At 34.1% G+C, this 27,990-nt stretch overlaps 2 protein-coding genes across 2 annotated transcripts in view; both read right to left on the bottom strand.

The window, feature by feature from the left end:
- LOC123694586 overlaps positions 1–20,867 on the bottom strand; it is a 185,414-nt gene extending 164,547 nt beyond the window's left edge. The window contains exon 1 of the mRNA XM_045640053.1: positions 20,685–20,867. The gene's annotated coding sequence lies outside the window, so the exon portion shown is untranslated. The remainder of the gene's footprint in view (positions 1–20,684) is intronic.
- On the bottom strand, positions 2,367–4,536 carry LOC123694585. Its single transcript, XM_045640052.1, has 2 exons — positions 4,513–4,536; positions 2,367–4,145 (listed from the first exon to the last, which is right to left on the bottom strand). Exons 1-2 carry the CDS (start codon positions 4,534–4,536, stop codon positions 2,367–2,369), a joined length of 1,803 nt encoding a protein of 600 aa, XP_045496008.1.
- Positions 20,868–27,990: the final 7,123 nt, after the last annotated feature.

Raw genomic sequence — 27,990 nt, 5'->3', positions numbered from 1 at the left:
TTTATGTAGGTATTGTGCTCACTGTATAATTGTAATTTCACAATTTTTAAATTATGAATAATAATTAATAATATTTTAGGGACCAAAAATAACATATTACAAAACAATGCTTGTCATTAACCGACTTCAAAAAAAGGAGGAGGTTATCAATTCGGCCGGTATGTTTTTTTTTATGTATGTACACCGATTACTCCGAGGCTTCTGAACCGATTTACGTGATTCTTTTTTTGTTCGATGCGGGATGTTGTCGAATTGGTCTCATAAAAATTTTATTCGGATAGACCCAGTAGTTTTTTTTTTATGAGCATTTTTGTCTGTATTTGTAAATGTTGCAAGTGCAAGTTTGAAGTCGGTTGTTTTTAACGCAGATATATAGACTTGTTTAAACCTAAACATTGCTCTATATAGTGTACAATGTTCATTGTACATGCTACATTTCAGAAGAATTCTCCTGAAATATAGTTAAATTTAACGCCAATTTAGAATATTTATCAGATACTCTTCAACGATACCAATTAGAGATGTTTGCATTGATATTAAAAAGTACACATTTATTGAAGTTTGCTTTTATAAACCGCAATACGTAGAGGCAATAATTTTCCTAATAACAAATTGAAAATATTGTAAAGAGAAAAATATTTTCATACTTCATACTGAGTAAAAAGTTGTTTACGTTTTCAAACTTGTTTTTTTTTTTTTTTTTGTCGAACTTGATATTACAGTATATTCATTTAAAATTGGGAAATTTTTCCATCATATTGTAGTGAGTCGATAGGTACCTCGACTTAGTTTAATTTTTTTGTTATGGTCCGACAAGGAACCCTTATAAATTCGTTCAGTGAGTCCGTCCGTCCGTCCGTCCGTCTGTCTGTCCCAGTATCGTTGAAAACGTCATTAGAAGTAAGGTAGAGTTTCCATACATCATTTTTATCAGACTACATAATATTATACCTACACAATTTGATACATCACTTAAATATAAAAGAGAGTCGTGTCAGCTCATCACCTAACTATAATAACACACATCTTTTTTTCACTGACACAAATTCGTCATATTTTTATATTTAGGCACACATAATACTATTTCATCATCATCAGCCCATATACGTTCCCACTGCTGGGACACGGGCCTCCTATGAGGGTATAGGCCATAATCCACCACGCTGGCCAAGTGCGTGTTGGCGGATGACACATGTCGTCGAACTTTTTAATTCTTCGACATGTCGGTTTCCTCACGATGTTTTCCTTCACCGTTCGAGCAGTGGTGATGTTACAACATGCGCAGATAAATTGAAAAATCAATTTATTTCCTGCGCGCTCGCCTGGTCAAGAACCACGAACTTATCGATTCGAAGTCTAAGGTCTCACCACTGAGCCACCACTGCTCTACTAGTACAGTGGTGGCTCAGTGGTGAGACCTTATACTATTTACTCTCTAATACTATTTACCAAGCATATATTTGTTACCACATCGAAGTTTCGTGTTTAGAAAATAATAAAATACCAACTATTTAAAACTAGAACACGTTCAATGGTTTTTGCGAGTTTTGTACAAATATGTACGTCGAAATGCAACGAAAATGGTCTACCGCTTCAGTTTGAATGTATTTCAGTTATTGTTGCTGTATTTTGATGAATGTGTGTTTAATTCTAGTCTGTTTTATAAATAAACTAGCTTACCGCTCGCGGCTTCGCCCGCTTTGTCTAAAACCTATGTCTATTATATTATATATACTAAAGCCTACTTGAATCACTCTATCTATTAAAAAAGACCGCAAAATCCGTTGCGTAGTTTTAACGATTTAAGCATACAAAGGGACATAGGGACAGAGAAAGGGACTTTGTTTTATACTATGTAGTGATACTAGGACCAACCTCTATGGGGGGCCTATTGGGGATGCAATTAAAACCCTCCTTTTTCTTTATTCAGCGGACTGTATTTCTTCTTAATATTTACAATAGCTAGGTAATATTGCAATAGATAGGTATACTGAACGACGACTGTTGACCGCGAGACTTCTTGCTTCTTGCTCAAGTGACGAGCTCTTGACTAGTGGTGAGTGGTGTCTTTTACGGTCAAAAGTCGCCTACTTTATACAAGACTATAGGGATTACTCCCGACGGTGGGTAAGACGCCGTACCCCGTAGGCTAGAGGTGCATTTTTACAGAGTATACACCCGACGGTGGTAAAACTATCGTGCGTCTACCGAATACATTACTACGTTACATACAATGATAAAATATAAAATTCTCTAATTGAATTACACATAACACAAAAATACTTTAAACTGTATATAATAAAACACACGAATGACATTAAACAATAAAATCACTTAGACAACTATAGGTGGTGAGACTATTTACATTATAGGATTAGGTTGTCGTCCGTAACATCCTCCCCCCGGCGCAGAACCTCGGAGCCCTCATTTATCGGGAGGACGACTAACCTCCTCACGGGTCGCCTTAAAATCCCCCCTTTGGTCCTTACGTCGGCGCTTCGCACCACCTTGTCCGTCCCTTCGTACACACGTTCTACTTGCCCTAGAGGCCACACGTTGCGCGGTAATATTCCGTCTGTTATCAACACTACGTCCCCTTCCTTAACGTTTGGCGTCGACCGTACCGCGTCTCCCCTAGGTGTAAGCGTAGGCAAATATTCCCTAACCCATCTAGCCCAGAAAGCGTCGGCTAACGCTTGCGAAACTCGCCAAACCCGCCTATCTAACCGGTTACTGGATCCTAACACTGGCATACCGTCTGCCGTTCCTAGTAAGAAGTGGTTCGGAGTTAACGCCTCTGGGTCTTCAGGGTCGACGGAAACGTGCGTAAGCGGTCGCGAGTTTACTGTGAACTCGACCTCGTTCATCAACGTCTGTAGCACTTCGTCCCGGGGTGCTTGCTCATTCAATATAACCGACAATGCGCTCTTTACTGTACGAATTTGTCGTTCCCAGCTACCCCCTTGGTTGGGTGCGCCCGGGTCGATGAACCTCCACTTCGTTCTTCTTCCCAGCGCGCATCCTTCCAACTCTGGAAGCCACTCTGCGTAGGCGCGTCTTAATTCGACGTCGGAGCCGCGAAAGTTAGTACCGTTATCGCTCATTATAACCGCTGGCCATCCGCGTCGCGCGGCCATCCTACGCAATGCCATTATGGCTGAGTCCGTACTCAAACTATGTAAAATTTCTAAATGTATCGCGCGCGTCGTCATACACGTGAATAGCATTCCCCACCGTTTCTCTCTGCGCCTACCTACCGTGACCGTCATCGGGCCGAAACAATCTACCCCTGTACTCGCGAATGGACGGGAATACATGTCTAGTCGTACCCGCGGTAGGTTGCCCTTTATGGGCACACTTGGGTTGCGTCTCTTCACCGTGCATGTGACACATTTACCTATAACTGATTTTACCACGGCGCGTATGCCTATCACCCAATATTTTTGCCGTAAATTATTTACTACGTGTTCGCGACCGATGTGAGCGTTTTCACGGTGTTCCTTAAGAACGATAAGACGTGTGAGCGGGTGCTTGCCATCGAGTAGGACCGGCCGTTTTCTAATTTCCGGAACGTCGGCTGCGTTAATCCGTCCTCTCAAGCGCAATAACCCGTCTTCGTCTATACAAACGTTCAACTTAAACGCGCGGCTAGTGCGCGGGACGCCTCTGCCGCAATCGAGCGCCTTGATTTCATCTGCGAAGCTTTCTCGTTGCGCCTGCTTTAATAACAATCGCTCCGCTTGCTCGATTAACGTTACGTCCAGGCATTTCGGTTGTTTTCGGCATTTCGCGACAAACAACAGGACTCGTGCTAACGTTCTTGCGCACCGCGTATACGACGAGAACCGCGTGACGTCTATTAGCGGCGTTACTTCCGTCGCGTGCGCTACGATTTCGCGTGAAATTGTTGTTGATTTTCCTACGCTCTCTTGGGGCCACGTGTCGGGCGATTCTAATAGGAATCGCGGTCCCCTAAACCAGCTGTTCGTGCTTGTGAGTGCGGTATTTCCTGCTCGTGTGGCTGCGTCCGCTACATTCTTGTCCGTTGGTACCCATCGCCACTGCTTTGCGTTTGTTAACTCGGTGATCTCGGTAAGCCTGTGCGCTACGTACGGCGTGTACTCACCGGCACGGAATCTTGGCCACTTACAAATTTGCCGATAAAAAAAGTTTGAAGTGTTTTTCACGATTTTTTTGTATGCAGATATGTTAACATATTATTTGTTTAATTTTATGGTAAGAAATCATTGAGTTTCAGAATAATCTTTTACCACTTTTGAAGAGTTATTCGAAATTTGTGATTTGTGCGGTTAAGCCGAAGTTACGAATTGTTCGTTTTAAACTTTTTTCGATATCTTTTATGCCGTTTAAGTTATTGTTATTGTTGTACTGTAGTCAATGATCATAACAAACAATTAAAAATGCCATTAACATCTGAACAACCTACTCAGGCCATCACAATGTTAGACCAATGACTGCCGCAACGTAAAGTACCTAATGTACAGTACGTACCTCGTTCAGCGATGCACTATGCATGGAGAAGATACCAGGAGACTGGCAGCCACATGTGCAGACCAGGAAATGAAGGTGTGAGGTGCACATCAGCTCGAGAAGACCCGTTTATTGTTCGAGAGATACTCAGAAATGGCTTTCTGACAGTTTTTAGGATACGCCACCGGCTCTAAAACACCAGGATAATAAATGTGAGTGAGCAATCGGTGAGAAGACTAATGAAAGAAGTTAATTTGAAGGTTTTCAGACCAGCACGCCGTCCAGAACTCCTCAGACATCACAGAGAAGCACGTCTTCGTTTTGCACGAGAACATGAAAACTGGACCCACAGCCAGTGCGCTCGTGAGGTGTTCACAGATGGCTGCTAAGGCACTTTACGAGCTTCTGATAGCCAACAGTCAGTATAGAGGAGACGAGAAGAGAGGTTTTCACACATCACCACACTCAAAATGCGATTTTTCATGGAGGGTCAATAATGGTATGGGGAGGTATAAGTTTCGATGCTCGCACGGAGTTATTTATCGTAGATAATGGCTTAAATTTGATCAGGTACATCGAGGAAATTCTCCAGGAACATTTTCAGCCCTATTACAGGTTTATCAGTGAAGAAAATTTGCTACTTATACACTATAACGCACGTCCGCGTGTCGTACGATACGTATAAGAGTACCTTCAAGAGGTTATTATTGAAAAATTGGAGTGGCCAGCTCGTAGCCCGGATCTTAATCCAATAGAACACATCTGGGACATGCTTAAAAGAAACATAAAGTTCGATTCCAACCCAGCACTAATGTTAGATGAGCTTAGAAATACAGCTGGGGCCGTTTGGTACACTATAGCTCAAGTGGTCTCCAAAAATGTCTTCTAGAGTATGCCAGACTGGATGCAAACAGTGTTTAAGGCAAGAGAAGGACCCTTTATTAAAAAGTTCAATTTTTTTTATGGAAACGTTCTTTCTAATTTTTTAGCATTTTTTAAGAAATCATTTAAATTTCACAGGAAAAGCGTAAATTCTTGTTTAATTCATATCTACTCGGTAGTACTTCTTATTAACTTACAATTATTACTAAAAGTTAGTAAAAACATTAAAGTAACTAGTTTTGATTAAATTTTTATTGAATTTTGTAGTAGAAAAGAAATAGTGCTATTTTACGCAAAAATTTGCAGTGGCCAAGATTCCGTGCCGGTGAGTGTATTATGTTGCGTACCTATTCCATAATGTGTTGGGTAATTTGAGTACACATAGTGATAAGTGTTTACTCGTGTGAAAAGTGTTTTTATTGCCAATTATCATAATATATAAAAATATAATCTAAGAAGGCAATACAGAACACTTTTTTATTTATTACTACTTTTGCCGTGTGGTTTCACCCGCGAACGAACCCACGGACAAAATCAAGTATTTTTATCTCTCTTGTGTATTGTACTTCAGTATTACCTGCTTTCATCCAAATCTGTCCAGTCCTTTTCTCGTGAAAGAGTAGCAAACGTCCATACTCACAAACTTTCGCATATAAATTAGTAGGATTACAGAAATTATTGCATTGTAAACACCCATACATTTACAGGTACAACTTCAAAAAGCATCCTGGCTTTTCTTATTTGCCACAATACGTGTGGTTACATAACATGACAGCTTAATGACACGAACTTCACTATGCGGTCTTTCTGTGACTCCCACAATGTGTTGCAAGCTTTTACGAGCCATAACACGAGTTTTGTCACGTGGATTTTCTATGAATGTAACGCGTAAGAACTAACTACTTTTTCACTCACTGTTCAAAATCTAGTATAGACTAATGTTAGATATTAGATACATATTTGCAATAGCAATTATAAAAACGTCTTAATATTTTATACCCTATAAGAATACACATAAGAATTTATTTAGCATATTTTCATTCGATACCAGATTATACGTATATAATCCTACATTAAATCTGTATAAAATCTTCATCTGCGACCAATCTATAAACTAATTAATATAGGAATATTAATTAAACGAGGACGTTTCCAGTTAAAGACGCGATACCAAAGAATATAATAGATATCCGGATTAAACCAGATTAAACCGGATCACACTCGCCGATTCTTGTTTTTCCCAAGTGAAATTGAACCATCCTTTTTCCGTCGCCTTTCGCTCCAGAAAATTGAACCATTTTAATGTTTGTTTTTTTCCTTTTTCGTCGGTTGAATTGAAAGAAGTATTGGCGATGTAACATTGGCAATATGTAGGTATATAGAACGAGTATTTGCCACATACAAATACAATTGTTTGTAAAGCTCACTGACTAATACTGGGAGTGCTTTGGAAATAAATTGGACGAAACAACAGTTTGGATCTAACCTTTAAACATCATACAGACGTATTTTGAATTTTTCGTATACGAAATATTTGTATTACTGCACATATTTTAAAATTGTATTGATGTGAAAATGTTAGAGCTTTACCATGCAAAAACAAATTTGGCTGAAACATAATTATAATATAAATATAAATAATCAGATTTATTATGGTCTAGACGAAATCACGACTTCTTTATATTCGAGTGAGACACAAGTAAAGTCGCAGGCAGCTGCTTTATACTAATAAAATGGCAGCGTAGCCTGCGAATTACAAAGAGTTCATAATATCAATCCGTTACGACTTGGAATAACGACAAACAATCAAACACATTTTCACTATTATTTTAGTAAGGAAGTGGATTACTTTCCATCATTAAAAACAAATTAATGATCGAATTTTATAACACAAATAAATGAGTGATCGACATATTATATTGTAGAGCAAATGTAATTAATAATGCAATTAATTCGATAATGGTAGTTGTTCGACGTCTGCGTGAATTATGTACGACTCAGTTTAATCTACGACTTTAACATTACTTACACGCACGTGTACATTTAAAAAGTTTCATTATTAAACATACAACCTTCTAGGTCTGAATTGTATCATAGATATTATTTTTTTTACAACCATACAATTACTAAATCCATACTAATATTATAAATGCGAAAGTAACTCTGTCTGTCTGTCTGTTACTCAATCACGCCTAAACTACTGAACCAATTTGCATGAAATTTGGTATGGAGATATTTTAATACCCAAGAAAGGACAAAGGCTGGGCATACCTTTTATTGCGAAATATGTACCACGGGCGAAGCCGGGGCGGACCACTAGTATTATAATATATTCAGTAGCTGTGCCCTGCGGTTTTACCCTCATTGCTCCGCTCCTGATGGCCTTAGTGTGATCATATATAGCCTTATAGCTTTGCTCAATAAATGGGCTATATCAAATCAGACCAGTAATTGTTCTGAGATTAGCGCAATCAAACCAACAAACAAACAAACTCTTCAGATTTCTAATATTAGTATAGATTATTAGGCCCAAAACATGATGAACGTACGTATAAAGTGACAACCTGATGTAAGCTTGTAGATGCCACTAACCAGATCTAACTTACTCTCTAGAGGAACTCTATCTCTTTACATCCACGTCATAATATAACATATACTCCGACTACTAGAAAATGCATATATGAGTAATGATATTACATTATAAGCAATAATGTAATATAGAGTGGATTGCAAGCAATTTCTACCTAAAGTTAACGGTAGAAAATAACACACACGTGTAGATCAATCATATAAATAATCTTTGATCGATTGACCTCTTGTAAATATGTACAGGAAATGATTCTTGTATGAAATATTATGAACCAGATGCATATAAAAAGACTTTCTATAAATGAGACATCTTCAATGAAACTATGCACATCAACTACCAACTATATCGGCAAGTTTTTTTAAGCTATTGCATAGCTTCTATCGCGGGCCTTGAGCGCGGGGACCGAATCGAGAAATTCCGTAACGAAAAACCTCACTATACCCACTCCGACGGGCTCGGAGGTGTGGCTTGAAGGCATAGCATGCAATAGCTTTACCGCGGCAGTCCCCGAGTGCCACACGTCTTTTTTTATATTTTTACATTTGTAATGAAATTATGTAACCGAAAATTAGGTTACTAATTTAAATTACTTACTAGTTATTTTTTATTCAAATGTATTCAATTCTAATTTTAAAAAAAATTTAAGTTTATTTTGAACAATAAAAACACACATTACAAAAAGTATATGAACGATGGCAGCTATAAAAGCTTAAATAAGTTGTGGCACCGGTTTTTCTTCATTATTTTTGCAATAAACGTTATAGGTATATGCTCTGAGTTTTTATGTATTCAATTTTAATGTTGTTGATCTCTTTTATTTTAAGCTTACGGCCACACCCTAACGGTCGATACTAAAAAGCAGTGTTGCAGAATTTAAGCCTGCAACATATTTTGCTGATGTGGGGATTACTGGCATTACTGTTTTCCTTTGTTAATAATTAAGTATAATGAAGTTAAACTTCCGGCTTTGAATATGTTATGTTATCTTACTCTTATGTATGTTATCTTAACTAATTATATAATTGCGAGAGTATCTCTGTCTATTTATCTGTCTGTCTGTCAGGCTGTCTGTTAGGTGAAGTGCTACGATGCTTTAAACAAATCAAACCTTCTTTTCGGAGTTAAAACAGAGAAAAAATGGATCAATATAGTTAGTTTTAGTAAAAGTATAATAACCAATATCCCACATGATTTACGAGATCACAATCTAGAACATCAATTACTGTTACCAGCATCGATTATCCGATGGAGTGATTCGCGATGGACTCGATTAATAGAGATTAATCGATTTGAAAACGATACATCGAGCGTTATGCATGTTACTCGTTTATCTGTGCTAATAGGATATTCGTGTTTTATCTGTGCTAATAACGTTTGACAAATTTTTAACTCTAATGTTTAATTTGGTGATTTTATTGAACTTTTTATGTCCGAGTGGTTTTGAATTAACATAAGAATGATTTTGATCATAACAAAAAATTATAATGCAGAAATATATCGAAAGATTAGTAAATAAACTATTACATTTAAGGATGTTTATTAATAAAATAATTTAGTAAATTTAAATTAATTTGTAAAAGTAAATTTATGAATATAATAAAAATGAAAAACAGTTCATATTCGTTTTAAATAATAAAAGCATTATTTTATTTGTATAAAGACGGCATTTACTTATCTATAACATGCTCGATATCACAAAGGTTTATCATTTCTTTTATTACATATTTCTTTGGATTAGCTCTTAATAGACAAACATTTGTAAATAATCGGCTAAAGATTAATAATGTCGGTCCTGAGAACCTCTATTTATCAATAACCGCCATTTTCTTTGTATCCATTTGTCCAAGAATGATTTATCTGTGAGAATGCTTGAAAAATGCGATATTTCAGCAATGAATATAGCAGATAATGGACTAGTGAATAACATGGACATATTTTCCGTTAGCATTTTTACTAATGGACTTGAAAAAAATTGGTTGTCTGTAAAGTCAGTTTACTGACGATAATTGAACGTGACAACGTCCGATTGTGCTTCTTTGTCGCTCGTTCCGCGCTCTCGCTCGCACTTCAAGCCTTACATGGAACGCCTCAGATGAGTCAGAGCGAGGTAACGCCGCATGAGTCATGTTTTTTCGTGCGTACAGCCGGCTTTATCGAATTATAAGACGTTGTCACGTCAAAAAATTTTTGCCTTTTTCGTGTTAACATATTTTATGCCGATTTGGAAAATTATTTAAATGAGTTCAAAGAAGATTCGAAGACGTGTATTACACGTAATATTCATGAAATAAGTAGAAATAGATTGATTCTTTGAATAAAAATAACATTTATAACTATACATATAATTGTTTTAATTTTTATGTAATTCTTAAAGTAATAAAAAAATGATACACTATTTCTACAAAAGTAATAAAACTGTAATAACAGTCCTCGGGGAACTCGGAAAAGGAAGTAGTCTGTAATTTTAATGCATATCCATACTTAGGTATATTATAAATTCGAAAGTAACTCTGTCTGTCTGTCTGTTACTCAATCACGCCTTAACTACTGAACCATTTTGCATGAAATTTGGTACAGAGATATTTTGATACCCGAGAAAGGACATAGGCTACTTTTTACCCCGGGGAATAGGATAGGTTTTATCCCGGAAATCCCACGGGAACGGAAACTATGCGGGTTTTACTTGGCTGCGCGGGTTAAGCTGCGGGTGGAAAGCTAGTATCAGAATAAAACAACGTAGAGTCATCTTGTATCTAGGAATTAAATTTAATTCAATCTACAGTATGCTATTTTATCAGCAAATAGCGTAATAAATAAATGAAATGCACAAACGCAATGCTAATGTAGTTTATTATACAAGACATTCGGAACGCGGACTCTATGCAAGTTGGCAGCGGAAACAACAAATTAAAATTAATATTATGCAAATTCTGTGTGCAACGTTTTGTTTGTTTATTATTTAAACACCCTGTGTATTTGCTGTGTATTTATTTTTTCATGCATAAAAGGTCAATGGTCGATATAAATCAAATCATATTGTATATGTTTTGTGGATGCCCACTTTAACGACATGTTGTCGGTTCCTTTTAAATACTCCTTCTCGTATCCCACGTGAATAAAAGTATTTAGGATCCCCTTAATTAAATCGTTATTATGAATGAATGAATGAATGAATGAAAAATCCTTTATTGCACAATTAATACAGGATTATAAACTAAGAGCCATACAAGTAATAACATGTACAGAGGGCGGTCTTATCGCTGTAAGCGATTTCTGCCAGACAACCCGATGGTAAGGTAAAGGTAGTTGTGTCAAATCATATTACTACTATTACATATTATTACTATTATATTATTTATCTATATATAAAACTCAAAGGTGACTGATATAGTGGTCTATCAACGCACAGCCCAAACCACTGGACATATCGGGCTGAAATTTGGCATGCAGGTAGATGTCATAATATGGGGTAAAGTAGGGGATGTAAACTTATACCATGAAAATTTATCTTTTCCACGCAAGCGAAGCTGCGGGCAACAGCAACTTACATAAACAATTAAGTAACAAGAAATTCATCTTTGAATATCTTAAAAACTGCTAATACTTATATCAATTAAAGTAAGAATTCCTCAATAATATTTATCCTCCCAATACTTTTGAAAATTATCTTCTACAAAAGATCGAATTATACATGTATAAATGATGTATAAATGCATCTGTTTTATTTATTTTTTCCACTTTTCGTGTTCACGTGACACATTAAATAAACGCATATTCCCGTTAAAAAGCAGATGAAACTTAGGTAATAAAAGCTAATACAGGGTGTCCGGAAAAGCATTCGAGACCGAAACGAGCCTCGCAAAAAGTTAATGGACGGCTATAGACCACCCTGTATTCGGATGACATTACAGGGATGGATTTGAGATACATTCGATTTGTATATAATTTTATTATAAACATAATTAATACTTTAATTTAAATATAAGCGATTGATTTATTTTAATTTTTTCATATAATAGAAATCATTAGTATGTAATCGTTATTGTCTTTTCACGTTTATGTTTGAAATACCACTCATTTTCTTTCCTTCATTCATCCACATAATACTTCTATGTAATTCAATACTTCTATTAATATACTCATTACCATTTAATTTAATTATTGCATTAATCCCAGATATTGCAATATATTTACTGCCTTCCAAGCCACAGGTCGTGGGTTCGATTCCCACCTGGGGCAAATATTTGTGTGATGAACATAGATGTTTGCTCTGCGTCTGGGTGTTAATTATCTATATAAGTATTTATTTAAAATTATATATGTATTTTATCAGCCATCTGGTTTCCATAACACAAGCGAAAGCTTAATAAGGGATCAGATCGTGCCGTGTGTGAAAATTGTCCCGAAATATTAATATATTTATTTTATTTATTTATTTATGTACCTGGAAAAAATAGACAAATACTATTGCATTTCCGATCTAGTGCTAATGTGAAACTGAATCAAGATAAAAGAGGTCGAATAGTACAGCAAAAGGAATTTTAAATGGAAGCTGGCGTGAGGTTCTGTGTTCTACACAACACCTTCAAAGGTAAAGCGTATACATAATTTAAACCAGACTGTTTTATGTGAATGAATTTTACAGTGTACGTTTGAGAGTTAAGACTATATCCCAATAGGGAAAATGTAAGGTTTACAGTTGAGACGTGACTTCTTGTTGTAAAAAATAAAAAAAAGACATGTGGCACTCGGGGACTGCCACGGTAAAGCTATTGCATGCTATGCCTTCAAGCCACACCTCCGCCCGTCGGAGTGGGGAGCGTTAGGTTTTTCGTTACGGAATTTTTCGATTCAGTCCCCGCGCTCAAGGCCTGCGATAGAAGCTATGCAATAGCTTAAAAAGTACAAGGTGCGATTACAATAACTCAACTCAATCATGCTTGTAATTTTATTTAGATGCACTTTTAAAATGTTTTAATATGAATAACATAAGTGTGTTCAGTGCTAAATGTATTTTATTTGAAAAATAAATAGGTGTGCTTTTCTTAATCTTTTCATTGATAGATTTCTAACATACAAAGTTAGAAATTCATCTCACTCCACTCAGTATAAAGAGAAATGTAGTGCAGTGGTCTTGCAATCTAAATGTAACGTTATTTAAAAGACTTCATTCTTATTTAACGTTAAAATTACTCATGATAAAATTGTTCTTGAGAATTAAAATGCAGACTGCGTTTCTGTGTCTTGCTCTTTACTCTTTTAACTCGAGTCTTAATTTTATTATTTAAATGGCGTTTATATGCAAGGTTTAAATAACTCTATTATAGACAGTTGTAAGTGGTCAAATTAGGTTTTATTACATCGCGTTTCTTATAGTAGGGGAGCCCAAGAGGGGATTTTGGGATTTACTCGAGCGCGTCAGATTACTATAAGGGACGGTACCTTAGCTATTCATTAGTACCTCTAGTCAATATGAGCAGTTATGGTTGGTGGGTGCGCTCAGGGGCCCCGCTGGAAAATTTGAATAATCCATAATTCCCTAAGGTTGAGCTCGAATCGTCAGATTAGCGAAATGGGGACTTCTTATATTGTAATTAACCCCCCCATATATTAATCTGACGCGCTCGAATAATATTACTTTAATTTTTTACCCTTTCTTCATAGCGATTAAATCGCCACTTAAATCGTCAGATTAACGTATACTATTTTTCAGTGACGTCCTGGAGCATGCAAAATATCAATATCTAACGCGCTTGAGTATTTCCAAGCCAATTTTTTTCTTTTTTAAATTAAAAAAAAAACAAAAAACCCTTCCCCACCGCTAAAAGTGAAAACATTATAGGACCTTTTTTTCTCGCTATGGTCTAATCTACCAATTCTAATAGGTTCCCGTGACGCTCGAGTAAATCCACATTTAGCATCCTGGGCTCCCCTACTATTAACTTGTTCTATTTTAAATGAATTGATTATGAGAACATTAATATGAAGTGAAGTTTAACAAATCAGTGAAATTTATTTATGTATTATATTAAGGTACATACTCTCCTAAGGTCAATAGAGATGAAATCCGATCCTGTATTACAATGTAAATTCTGTAAATTCTGTCGTGCCTTAGAACGATTTTGCTAAATTTTGATATCCGATATTTGTATTAAACCAACATCAACTTAATATTCATTCAAAGTGTTTCAATATCTTATTTTAAATACTCCTCCTAAATACACCTCTTTTCAAGTGCTACGCTTATATTTCACGTCAATAAATAGAAACAACGTTAAATGAACTAATTCGTAATCGCCGTCTCTCCGAAACGTTTCTCTAGGTAACCCAACCCAGATGTAGTCCGGACCTGCCCTACAATGACTCGACACGACATTTGACATTTCCCATATAATAGCAATGCATTAATGAACAATAGCCCAGTATCATTCAGCCTTTGTGTTGAATATGAATAGGTTTTTGACCCAAAAAGTTAAAACAAATTATGGGTCAGCAAAAACAACCAGCTGTAGGTATGAAGACACATTAATTATGTTAGAATGTTTTGTTCGTTTGCGAGTTATGAATTTACGACGGTTTTGTGCTTGGTGTTTGGGATTATTTATGCAACTTGTATCCATTTATCAAACTTGTTCTAAGAGATTAGACCGTTTTTATCCATCATGTGTAAAAATATATAAAATATGTTTTACCCCCCGTTCACACGTTGTCCTGGTATTCTCTACCGAATCGATTTTTTGTACCACTAAACCGAATACTGCAAAAAACCGATTCGGTAAAGAAACCGTGTGAAAGTAGGGTTACATGTCAAAAATCGAATAAAATCCCTTTAATTTATATAAAGTTTAATTTATAGAAAATATCAAATATCAAATGAATGAATGAATGAATGAATGAATGAATAATTATATAAATAGAATATTTATAGAAAATATCAAATACCAAATACCACTTCAATATTCCTTAAGAATTTATTTATCTCTCCATTTTATTGATATAATCCACATAATCCTATATCTGTCGATAGCATTTCTATTTAAACACTCATATCTACAAGAATCCATAATCCAATTGAAGACTGATCTCAGCGATCGCTTGACACTATAAGAAGCTCTTCTACTCAAAAAGCATTAAAGAAAACAATTCATTTCATTCTCAAAAGAGAAAAGTCCAAAGTCCACCCCCGCAATTAAGTGTAATGATACGTTAAACAAGTGATAACTGCGTTAAAAACAACCGACTTCAAACTTGCACTTGCAACATTTACAAATACAAACAAAAATGCTCATAAAATAAAAACTTCTGGGCCTATCCGAATAAAATTTTTATAGGACCAATTTGACACCATCCCGCATCGATCAAAAAAAGAATCACGTAAATCGGTTCAGAAACCTCGGAGTAATCGGTGTACATACATAAAAAAAAACATACCGGCCGAATTGATAACCTTCTCCTTTTTTTGAAGTCGGTTAATAATACAATTACCAACAAATCCTTTGTATAGTTTCTTATACAAGAAAAATCTAGAAAATACGAACACTCCTATAATTAACTAAAGTCATTTCAACGAGACAAACCTTAATAACAATTTTCCGTTACCTCATCCACAATCTCGGTCCAATTAAAAATATAAAGAGCCATAAGCTCAATGGCTCTTGAGAAAATTAATAATTCTTTGAGCATTTTATATAATTAATTCAATAACGAGCAAGATTCGATATTAGATGGTATTACAAAGGGGTTCCGCGTGGTTAAAACTAGGAACTGTGTCTTGAATTGTAAAAGTAAATTACCTTCTTATTTCATAAAAGTACTAACAAAATATGATATATCATATTAACTATCAACAATTCTACCCAATATACCTAGATCTGGATAATGCTTTTAATTAATATATTTTTTTTTGTTTGAAAATTCTACGAGAAAAAAGCTATATTGTTCCGAAATGACATATAAAGTGAAGTCCCATGTCCCCGTAGTGGGGTAAGGGGCAGATGCATTATACATCTGTTTCACTGATCGATTTTCTTTAGGGACAAGTAGGTGATCATCCTTCTGTGTCCTGCCAGACCGAGACATTTTTTTTCTTCGTCTCCACCGGGAATCGAACCCAGGACCCCTCCGTTCCACGCTCGCGCGTCAACCACAGTACCAAGGAGGCGGCCCGAAATGACATAGGTAACATTATTTTCTGTTTTATTCGAATCAGACCGGACTTAACAGAGGTGCAGTGTAAAACTTTATATCAGACCACACATTTATCTCCATTAAAAAATTTAAAATGTTTCAATATCTACATCTTTATCATAATATAGCTTCCAATTCATCACAATTAGTATAATATATTCTGATGGATATTGTTCCCAATGTCTGCAGTCGGTGCGCAAAAATTAACAATTACAAGAACTTTTGAATGTTGTACCGTAAAAAGAAGTAATTTTAAACTATATCTACCTTTTACGTATGTAATAAAACTTTCTTACTCTAAAGCATACTTTAAATCCTAATGTACACTGTCTGGTTTGGACCCCTGGGGCTTACGAGACTCAATTTTCTTTATATATTAGATCCTTGTTTATTATAAGCGGGCAACACTTTAACCTCCCAGCATTTTATGGGTTATATGTTTTTCTGTGGCAACCCTGCTCCCGGGACACCTATAAAAAAGATTTATGCAACGAATGGAACGAGTACAGATTATCAAATTCTTCTCGTTGTTTTGGTGAAGATCTTTGGAAGTGCTCTTATGTTATCCTTGCACTTCATACGAGATTTTTCTAGAAACAGCATTTTTAATTATGTAAAAGTTATCTTATAGATTTTTTTACAAATTAAGTTGTCTCAAGTTATTACATACATAAATAAGCAAACATATATACAATAATATGTACCTACCTATCGCGAAAATGTATGTATGTACAAACTTTTAAACGATTGCAACAAAATTGAATAATTATCTATTATCTTTTCGTATTAAATAATAAATAAATAAAATTAATTTATTTCAGGCCACATAGCCCATATAGTATAATCTTATACTAGTGTTAGTATTAAAATCTGGGCAAATATTGAACTGAAAAATAACCTCGGGTGACCCTTTAGAGCAATTTATATATTTTTAATGCGTAAGTAACTTCTACGTATGAATTAACATTATTATCGATATTCCGCGAATGTGCTCATAATTTCATGAAAATACATATTCTTCGAACTGTAACACTAAAAACCAATAATGCATTTCAATTAACAGGTATTTCATCTTTAAATATTATATTATTAATATTGCTTATAAAACTGCTCATAATCCTTATAAATATATAATATTACTAGCTTTCCGCCTGCGGCTTCGCCCGCGTTTTCAAAGAAAAACCCGCATAGTTCCCGTTCCCGTGGGATTTCTGGGATAAAACCTAGCCTATGTTACTCGTGGATAATGTAGCTTTCGAATGGTGAATGAATTTTTAAAATCGGTCCAGTAGTTTATGAGCCTATTCATTACAATCAAACAAACAAACAAAGTTTTCCTCTTTATAATATTAGTGTAGATTATGCTTTATATTCACATTTTAAAGTTAAATCGAACTCTACATGATGATATATTGAACTTAACTTTAAAAATACTTTGTGAATAGCCAGTGCATTAAAAATAAGATTCTTAAATACATACGTGCATATTGTTAAAAGCGTTGTTCGTTATACGAAATATATTTGATAATACATTTAATATAATTCTTATAACCCTTGTACCTTTCAAAGTGGCCTTCATTTGTACTATTTGCAAAATAACAATCCCATAATGACCCTTGAACCCGTTTATTTATTGTGTTAAAAAGGTGAAGAGTTTGTATGTTTGTATGACAATCTAGGTTTAAAGTGATTTTTTTTCATAGTGCATTTATTAAAGAAGGCTGAGGAATTACAGGAATTACAGCCGGCGTCCACCATTCCCGTTTCCTATTGAGAAAGACAAAAAAATACAGCATACGAAGTTGCATGGGACAGTAATAACCATGGTAAAAGTAACCGTATAATCTAAGTGTATATTGACGCAGTAGAAATAACCTTAAAACGAAATGTACTGTAGTATTACCACTACGTATAATGTACGTATATTGAAAAAAATATTACTACGTACATAATGGGTTTCTAACTAATTATAAATGCAAAGATACACATTTCGTAAAGATACACATTGCACATAATCCTAAGTTAAATTCATTTTTATTTTATTCTATTCAAAAGCAAATGTTACAATATAAATGGAAAATAATTTAAGATTTGAGCTTCGTCGTAGATACGTAGAAGTCTACGAAATCCGTAGCAAACGTCTACGAGGATTATACATTACGATCAATTCCCGTAGCGTTAGCGTTTGTTTCATTTTAAGGGATTATTATTTGGGATTAACTTAAGTTAAGGACATACAAACATTGTTTTGGCATGATATATTATTATTAACTTCAAAGAAAGTCGTGTTAGTTGAACCATTTAAAAATAAAAAATTACGGCGGAACGGATTGTGACAATTTTTCGTTTGTTTAATTTGTATTGGAATTATAACAAACCCTTTTACTTTAATCTAACAAAGAAAAATCCTGCCTCAACGAAACCAGGGAAAGCAGGTGTGATTAATTAAACAATAACTAACAAGAGGGTTAAAATAAAATATAAATACTTATAACAATTGTAGTGCGATTTATGTTTGATAGAATAGACGAATAAAATGCGCAATAAATAATTTTAATTTCAACATTCAAGTAAAAAATTAAATCACTTATATTCAATATTATTTTATACCACAAATATAATGCTTCAGTTCCCAACAAAAACATGAATTTGTATTGAGATTTGTGAAGGTGTTTGTGAAGGCCTTAAATAAACCAGACATTTAGCGTAGAGACCCTTTGGCTATAAAATCGATTCGATTGTTTACCTACAATACAAAAGGTCATGTATTACGTTAATCTCGCGTGTTTATCAAACACAAACTAAACTCAATTAAATGTCAAGATAACGGGTTTGATTGTAATAATTTGATGATAAAACTTTTGTCAAAATAGGCCTTCCTATTTAATCCCGAAAAAAAGTTCTAAATTTCCTTACACCCACATTGAGCGACATATTGTTATCATAATCATAATCAGTAATATATTACTAACATTATATAGTAAATTTATTTTAGATAGGATAAACAAATAAATGTGACTGTTAACCGAACAAAAAACAAAGAAGCATTAATGAGTGTTTTACCTATACCAAAATCAATATTTATTCATGACGTATTTCTATAAATCGCACTATCAAAAATATTGACCAATTAAAACACCTTTAAAACTCTACAAACATAACTATTAAAAACACTAAAAATTTTACTTTTATTATGAACACCAAAAACTTCATGCCACTTAAAATGGCACGTTATTCAATACATTTTTAAATAAAATAAAAAAACAGTTAAAAATAACCTTATCTATAATCTATTCTACACAATAAAAACCCTTTTAAAAATAAAGAATCTAAACCTACCTGGCGTCTATTGAATCTGGTTGACCCAGTTAAAAGATATAGGTACAAAAAATACGCTTTGAGATGAAAACCTTTTTAATTCTGTTAAATAAATCATCAATGTGCTACGAAGATACTTTAAAATATTCACACTTTTAAACATCAAGAGAAAATAATCATCATCAAAACATACGATATAATTATTATTTGTAATTTGTATATAATAAGAAATATATAATAATTAATTGTCGAATTTCTAATATACGTTATGTATTATAAATATTTGACGTATAAATAACAACCCAAAATAGAGTAAACACTAAAATTAAAAAATAATCCTAATCCTAGAAAGAAAAGATGCAATTTAAACACAAAAACGCAGTTTTTAAACTAATCTTATGTTTTGTAAGTTTTTAGTATTCTTCTAAATAACACTACATAAAAACGACGCTAGTAACTCTAGCATTACTTAACTATATTGTGAAAACTCTCTAGGGCAGGAACTACTGTTGAATTTTAATTCTCAAAGGACCGCATTGCTCCGTCCTTTTTTACGAGGTGTTGAAACCTAATTTAGCATTTAGTTATTCCTAGATCGATATAACGTAAAAAAATCCTTGTACTAGTCTCATTTATGAGCTCTTTTAGTTATTAATTAGTATAAATATGTTATGGTTATAAAAATATAAATGATAAGTTCAAAGGTTTCTAGGAATTTCTACCTTTAAATTATAAATATAAAAAATTCCTAGAATAATAATTATCTGACCTATATTATGCACTAATTTAGTTATATTTGTGACCAATATCTACATTTTGTCAATATTCTATAAGCTATAACTCAGTTTAAAAACCACCTGGCCAATGCCATAAATTCAACAATGTGTATGATGAAGCCATAAAGATCTATAACTTTCGCAACAATAACATAATAATTGTTTTATAAATTATATATAAAAGACGAATAAATTATTTATCTTTGATATATAGTTTGCACGTTGGATACAACAATGTATGATGCCGTACAGCAATAAATAATTTTATACACATATATGCAGTTCTTAATTAACATCACAATAAAAGCACTTCGCGGTCTTTTAATTAACGTTCTCTTCATTTAAAAAAACAATTAAAGAATACATTGAAGCGTATTACGGCTATTTTTGAAGCGAAATGAAGACCGTTGTAATCAAAAAGGGCCTTGTTACCGACTCACCTGTACTTAGAATATTAGTTGAACATCCAAAACCACTAATGACTTCAATACTTTAACACAAAATGTTAGCAATATATCTGCATTTTGGAACATGGCGTGCTCGATCGGGACTCGCGTGACCGCATACCGTTTTTGGTTACATTTTGTTCGTGTTTATACATCGATTATATTACTAGCACGTGCTATTCGTGGGGCGTGCTGTGTAACACTGGGAAAAGAGGGGTGGGAAAATCTTACGTTTCGATACTACGGGTCAAAGAGTATGGGGGAATAGATGTAGAGTTTGGCAGGATGCTGTGTGCAGACCATTCGTATACGTTATTTTTTGTTTGAAGATACAGACAAATTATGAAATGAAAACGTTTTAAATGTTAATAATAAATTAAAATTAATTTCATTTTTAATAAAAAATAAGTAGGTTTTTAATTGAAAATAATAACAACAAACTTTACATAAAAACTCTAAGTATACTATTGTATGAATAGAAACTTTCACATAATAAGTTTAAAACATACATTAGAATGTAAAGTACATAATAACATACCTAAATGGACTTAGCTCTGTCTCTCTACAAACAAATTCATTTCATACCATCATTCGTATCTACTACTAACATAATCCATGACGGTTTGAGGGGTTGGTGCAACAGAGACAGTAAATCAATAAAGGCAGTGGTTAGAAAAGGATGGACACCGACGAGTGTGGGTCATGTTTGACCAACTTATATTTTTCAAATAAAATATGAGTTCGCCTGAGTATTGGCTGCGGTGACGAATAATTCTGTATTAATGAAATATCAAACAGTATTCGAATGTTAAACAAATAAAAAAAATAATAGAGTTACAATCTTATTACAGTAATAAGAGAAAAGTTACATAAATCCACTTATTTAAGGTTTTCAAACAGAAACTTATTTAGGCATAGTTAAATGTGCGCGCGGAAAACTTCCTGTACCTAAATATATTGACTAAAAAAATATTTTGCAATAAAAAACGGAAAATGAAATCTGCCTCATATTATGTTATATATTATGCAAATATAAATGTTTTATATTCTATCAAACGATTAATATATAATAGATACTCTATATTTAACACATAGGATAAAACTAGGACATAATTTCATTGAACTAAGGGAACAACATAATGTATTATTATAATTTATCATTAATAAAGGGTACATATTATATGGAAAAATAATATTAACTGATAAATAACACGAGTTATGTATCCAAGGACTTTTCTTGAATATTTTGTTTCTGTATGTTAGATATTTTAAATACAATTCAACATTTTAATGCACTATAAAATCTCTATTTAAATTGTCGATTAATTTTCACATTAAAATAATAATTTATTACAATGTCCATACCAGTTGCCGGTAACCGCAAAACCAAGTAATGGAATAATGCATTTTTAATATGATGTCGTTTTGTAAGTGCTTTTTATAATTTAATACTTTTAAGTTTATTATTGGTCTAGTAAGTATAGAGCATAATTAATATACTACTTCGTTATATATTGCTTTAAAATGAACTATGTAAAACACGTTAAAAATCGATTTCAGACAATTTCATGGTAATTATTCTGATAATCACTACACAGTCACAATCGAATAATGTTACAACAGAATCAGGAATTACTTTCTCTAACACCACCACGGCAAGCTGGTCCAATTGGTCCTTCAAAGACTACTTAAATAAATTTAATCCAACGCGTGTTTGGGAAGAAATATCAAAGGAAAACGCTAAAAAGGGAATTAAGAATACTCTAGGAGATGAATTCGAATCTATATTCAAATCCATAGACCAAACAGATGAGCTTCTGTCACTAAAAGTACCCAAAGGAGATCCGAAGCTAATTCTTAAAGACGGAAGACGATGGGAACCTACGAATGATACCTTTATCAAAATGTTGCAAGATGGCCGTCGCTGGGAACCTCCTGGGGGCTCAGTTGCCTATACTTACGACAGGTTCAGTCTCAACAGACGATTCATAGAGCTGATGAAACAGGCAATATACCAAGCAAGAAACAAAATGGCAATTATGCAAGAGATACGCCCGAGATATAACCAAAACTCCCTTTACAAAATGGGTTTTCTCATGAGTAAAACAGATCAAGCTTGCAAGACCTTTGCGAGGTTTACTACGAAGGCATTTATGAGTTGCTTTCACACGCGTTTGAAGCATTCCAGATGGCCGCTTTTAGAAATATTAGAGGCGTATGAGAGAGTCATCAATTTATGGTTCGACGTCGAATTGCTTGTCGATTTAATAATACTAAATGATGTAAACTGTGAAAGGATGCTCAATCAAGTTTTGACGAATAGAAAGGAGGCGTGGAAATTTGTTGATTAAATAACTAATTGGATTAAATAATATTGTGTTTTTATTTTTGAAGTGAAACTTCGTATCGGGGTTGGAAAAAAATTTAGTGTAACATTTTTTCGTTACGCGTGACATTTTTCCGTTACGCGCCATGTTTTTCTTATCCCTACCACGCGTGATTCGACGTATTTCTGTAAATTTGCATATAGTAAATATTTTTTTAAAAAATAAGGTCATAAAGAAGTCACTTCTTACGTGTGTACACTAGTACACGCACACATTTTTTTTACTTTATTTAATGCATACATCCAAAACAAAAAATTTATACTAACTGTACGCTTAATGAATGTTATAAGATTAAAGTGAATTTCAACATTGGGAAAAATCTAAAAATAGAGCATTGAAAATGTTAGCTTCTACTGATGCACGAAATCAATCCAACGCGTTTATGTGTCACAAACTCCTGTTCATTCTTAATTTACAAATTAAAAACGTAACTTCTCACTTGTTATTAAAGAGTAGCTTAACGAAGTTGTTTATAACTAGCGGTCCTCCCCGGCTTCGCCCGTGGTACATTTCGCAATAAATGGTAGCCTATGTTCTATAACAGGGTCTAAAGATTGTCTGCGCCAAATTTCATCAAAATCGGTCCAGTAGTTTATGCGTGAAAACCATACATACAAACTTTTCCTCTTTATAATAATAGTATATAAATACATATAGATAGGTTTACACGAACTAAATTTTAAGCGATTAATTGCGTGTAAAGACAATTTAGTAGCAAGTTACAAGTTAAACATAAAAGTAAATAAATCACTTAAAACAAGTGATAACTGCGTTAAAAACAACCGACTTCAAACTTGCACTTGCAACATTTACAAATACAGACAAAAATGCTCATAAAATAAAAACTACTGGGCCTATCCGAATAAAATTTTTATGGGACCAATTCGACACAATCCCGCATCGAACAAAAAAAAATCACGTAAATCGGTTCAGAAACCTCGGAGCAATCGGTGTACATACATAAAAAAAACATACCGTCCGAATTGATAACCTCCTCCTTTTTTTGAAGTCGGTTAATTAGGTAAAATTTTGTTATCTACGTAGGTATCAACTTAGTACGTGTAAACCAGCCATAAGAGTTTTCCTCAAAGTATAGTGATGGTTTCCAGAGATAAAAGCGGACTATTTAACTTCCCGATCTCTATTTGTATTTGCAAAACTATTCTTAGGCAATGATGCGAATAATTTGTGGAATAAACACATTTACAAACTTTCGCATTTGTTATATCAATATTTAATGTGTTGTTTTTCTCAAATGTATATTTATTTCATGTGTTTATTATCTCTACTATAAGCACCATTAGTAAATAAGGTATGATTCGAAAACTTTCCGTAGTTTTGGGAACATAGGTTAAAAACAACAAAAACAAACAATATATAAACAAAACATTTATTAGTATTTTACAGGACATATTATATGGTAAGAAGTGGCAAATAAAACTATTGAACATTAAAATTAATAATAATTACTTCGAGCATAAGTATATCGTTAAACTTGTATAAAATACAAATAACAGCATAATCCATCGTTTAACGGTTCATAAAATTTCAATTTTCCGCTTGTTTACGACTTTATCCACATTTAATAGTGTTTAAAATGAGTTAACATGCTTTGCGTTATTCTTTTACTCAAATGTATGCATTTTGTATATTGTATAGATCAAGAGGGGGTGGCAAAGGGAAATATGTCAGTTGACGGTAAGCATTAGTGTTGCCCAAATGCAAGAACAAGACAAGACTTAGCCAGTCTTGGTCTTGGTCTTGCGCCAATACACCTGGTCTTGGTCTTGGTCTTGGTCTTGCGCCAATACACCTGGTCTTGGTCTTGCGCTCTCAGTCTTGGTCTTGGTCTTGGTCTTGCAGCAAGAGTCTTGCAAGTCTTGCAATTACCTATTAGTCTAGGTATTACTATTTATTAAAGTTTACTTTAAATCTTAGAAAAACGTATTACAATTGGAACATTGTGAGCTTGAATTAACATAGCCATGGTAAAGATCAAGCAGATTAATAAATAACTGAAGATTTGATAAGAAATTCGAAAAATCAAAGTCCTAGCTGCAAGACGCAAGAGTCTTGCAGGCTATGTCTTGTTCTTGCTCAAGTCTTGCACGGTCAGTCTTGGTCTTGGTCTTGCTAAAAATACGCGGTCTTGTTCTTGGTCTTGGTCTTGCAAAAACGCAAGAACAAGACCAAGACTGCAAGACCAAGACTGAATTTGGGCAACACTAGTAAGCATATTGCATGGGAGGCCGCTGATTTCTCAAGCAGTAGGATTGGTAATCTGGTCCGTTAACATAATCCATACTAATATTATAAATGCGAAAGTAACTCTGTCTGTCTGTATGTTACTCAATCACGCCTTAACTAGGTACTGAACCAATTTGCATGAAATTTTGTATAGAGATATTTTGATACCCGAGAAAGGACATAGGATACTTTTTACCCCGGGAAATAGGATAGGTTTTATCCCTGAAATCCCACGGGTACGGGAACTATGCGGATTTTTCTTTGACTGCGCGGGCGAAGCTGCGGGTGGAAAGTTAGTAGACCGTATGTTATATTGAATAAGACAACAGTCTCTAAAAAAATGGTAGATGGAATTAATAATAGGTGAAATATTATTAAGTACGAAGCAAGTATGAAGGCTTAATGTCTTGAAAGATTCAGTACATTTTGTTTCAGCATGAACATGTTCTGTCCCAAATTAGAATTAGTTACAAATTCTCATATATCCCTAATTTAATTTATTCATTCAGCTGAAGCAGAACCAATTATTATTTACCGTGACAACGAAATCGACATAGATGAGCTAGTATTTGGAGAAATACCTAAATTCGATGACTTATTCCTACCAGTTGAAAATGATATGAACGCAAATAAAACAGAAAACATAAATTTCGATAATTATCAAGAGGATGATTCATTCAATGATCTTCCGATTTTGTTAAGAAATTTAGATCCGATTACTTCAGACAAAGCATTCGAAATAACTGAGTTTAATGAATTGAATGAAGGTGTTACTAATCTCACTAGGAGGTAAGCTTTTATGTAGTTTTTATTTGTTATCAATATTTACTGAAAAATTAAACTAATTTTGTTTAAAAAATTTCACGAGCAGAGAGACAGAATTACGCTTACAAAATATGTCTACGTTTCTAGTATTAAATACCTACTTAGCCCGTTGCTTGTCTGAATTGAGAATTGGTTTGATAAATATTTGAGAAAGCTTACTATGTCACACACAAGAAAATATTTAAGCAGCATTTAAGGGGTTTGTCACGTTCTTAACGCCAAATACTCGATTCAGAAACCTGCCATATAGCACTTTATGGCCTTAATAATACCCTCATAAAACCAAACCAAGAAAACATTATGTCGTTCATTATACCCCGTATTCTTATTCTTACTTCCTTCATTGTATCTTATTTCGAATACGTAAATGTGGGCAAATGACTAGATAGTTGAGACCGCATATTCGCGGCTAATTTAGGTCAGGGTAACGTGGCTCTTTCATAAGTAACGCGTATATTCTTATTCTTGTTTTGCTGAATGTAGAATAGTCTTTATATTAATATGTTATACCTACAGTTTTAAGGACTTCTATAGTAACAGTCGTAATATCAAATAGTAATTAGGATATAAGAGTGTCTGACCGCCTCCTTGGTACAGTGGTTGACGCGTGAGCGTAGAACCGAGGGGTCCTGGGTTCGATTCTCAGTGGAGACGAAGAAAAAAATATCTCGGTCTGGCAGGACACAGAAGGTTGATCAACTACTTGTCCCTAAAGAAAATCGATCAAACAAATGTAGGAATAATGCATCTGCCCCTTACCCCACTAGGGGACCCGGGACTTCACTTTAGATATAAGAGTGTCTACGATTTGTAGAGCTTTTTTAATACTTCATATTTACGTTTCGATTTATGCACTTAAGTATAGGTGTTTATTGTGGAAATTATATTAAATAGCGTGATCGTACGTAACCCTTCTAACAGGAATATAATAGCCGGTCCCGTGCATTGCGCAGGCTTGATCTGAAATCAAAACACAAATCTGACCCCTTAAACCTCCAAGAATTGTGTTAATATCCTACAAGTACAGTGTATTTATTATGTGTGTGACGTATCCTACAAGTATCATATTTGATACTAATAGTCTTTATTTAACCGACTTCAAAAAAAGGAGGAGGTTATCAATTCGGCCGGTATGTTTTTTTTTTTTATGTATGTACACCGATTACTCCGAGGTTTCTGAACCGATTTACGTGATTCTTTTTTTGTTCGATGCGGGATGGTGTCGAATTGGTCCCATAAAAATTTTATTCGGATAGGCCTAATAGTTTTTATTTTATGAGCATTTTTGTCTGTATTTGTAAATGTTGCAAGTGCAAGTTTGAAGTCGGTTGTTTTTAACGCAGTTATCACTTGTGTTTGAAATAACTAATAGTAGAGCACTAAAGAATTAAACAACAATATAGATACAGGTGTAACTGCGTAACTAAAAATATTATCCACAGATAAATTACATATTTTTATGCGTGAAAGCGTTATGTACATACATATAGAAAGGTTTCATATATTATTCTAAATGTAAACATTAAATATCTGTAAAATTATACAGGTACTACGGTAACAAATGGATCGGCTACACAGACCCAGACGACAGGCCGGAAAAACTAGAATACGTAAAGAGATACAAACTAGAGAACACAACGTTACAATTCCTGATCCACGCGAGATACCACGTGAAGAAGTGTATCGAACAGAAGCGAACATTCCGGCATGATAGACGATATCAAATGGGGTACTTGTTCAATCGATTGAGGAGGATCAGGTGACTATAGTTTTAAGAAATATTTTTTGAGGTGGTAAGTAAGAAAAATGTTAATAGCTATTTATAGGTAGATTTAATGGTA

The sequence above is a fragment of the Colias croceus genome, chromosome 9 (genome assembly GCF_905220415.1).
Source record: "Colias croceus chromosome 9, ilColCroc2.1".
In the NCBI taxonomy this organism is placed as follows: Eukaryota; Metazoa; Arthropoda; class Insecta; order Lepidoptera; family Pieridae; genus Colias; species Colias croceus.
The sequence above is the reverse complement of the archived record's forward strand: the minus strand, read 5'-3'. Positions and strand labels throughout refer to the sequence as shown.

Excerpts from the sequence above, each read along its gene's own strand:
- LOC123694585 (XM_045640052.1), bottom strand. The coding sequence starts at position 4,536 with ATGCATAGTGCATCGCTGAACGAG. Across the intron at positions 4,146-4,512 it reads ATAGTGCATCGCTGAACGAG|TGGCCAAGATTCCGTGCCGG; the intron begins GTACGTACTGTA and ends CAAATTTGTAAG.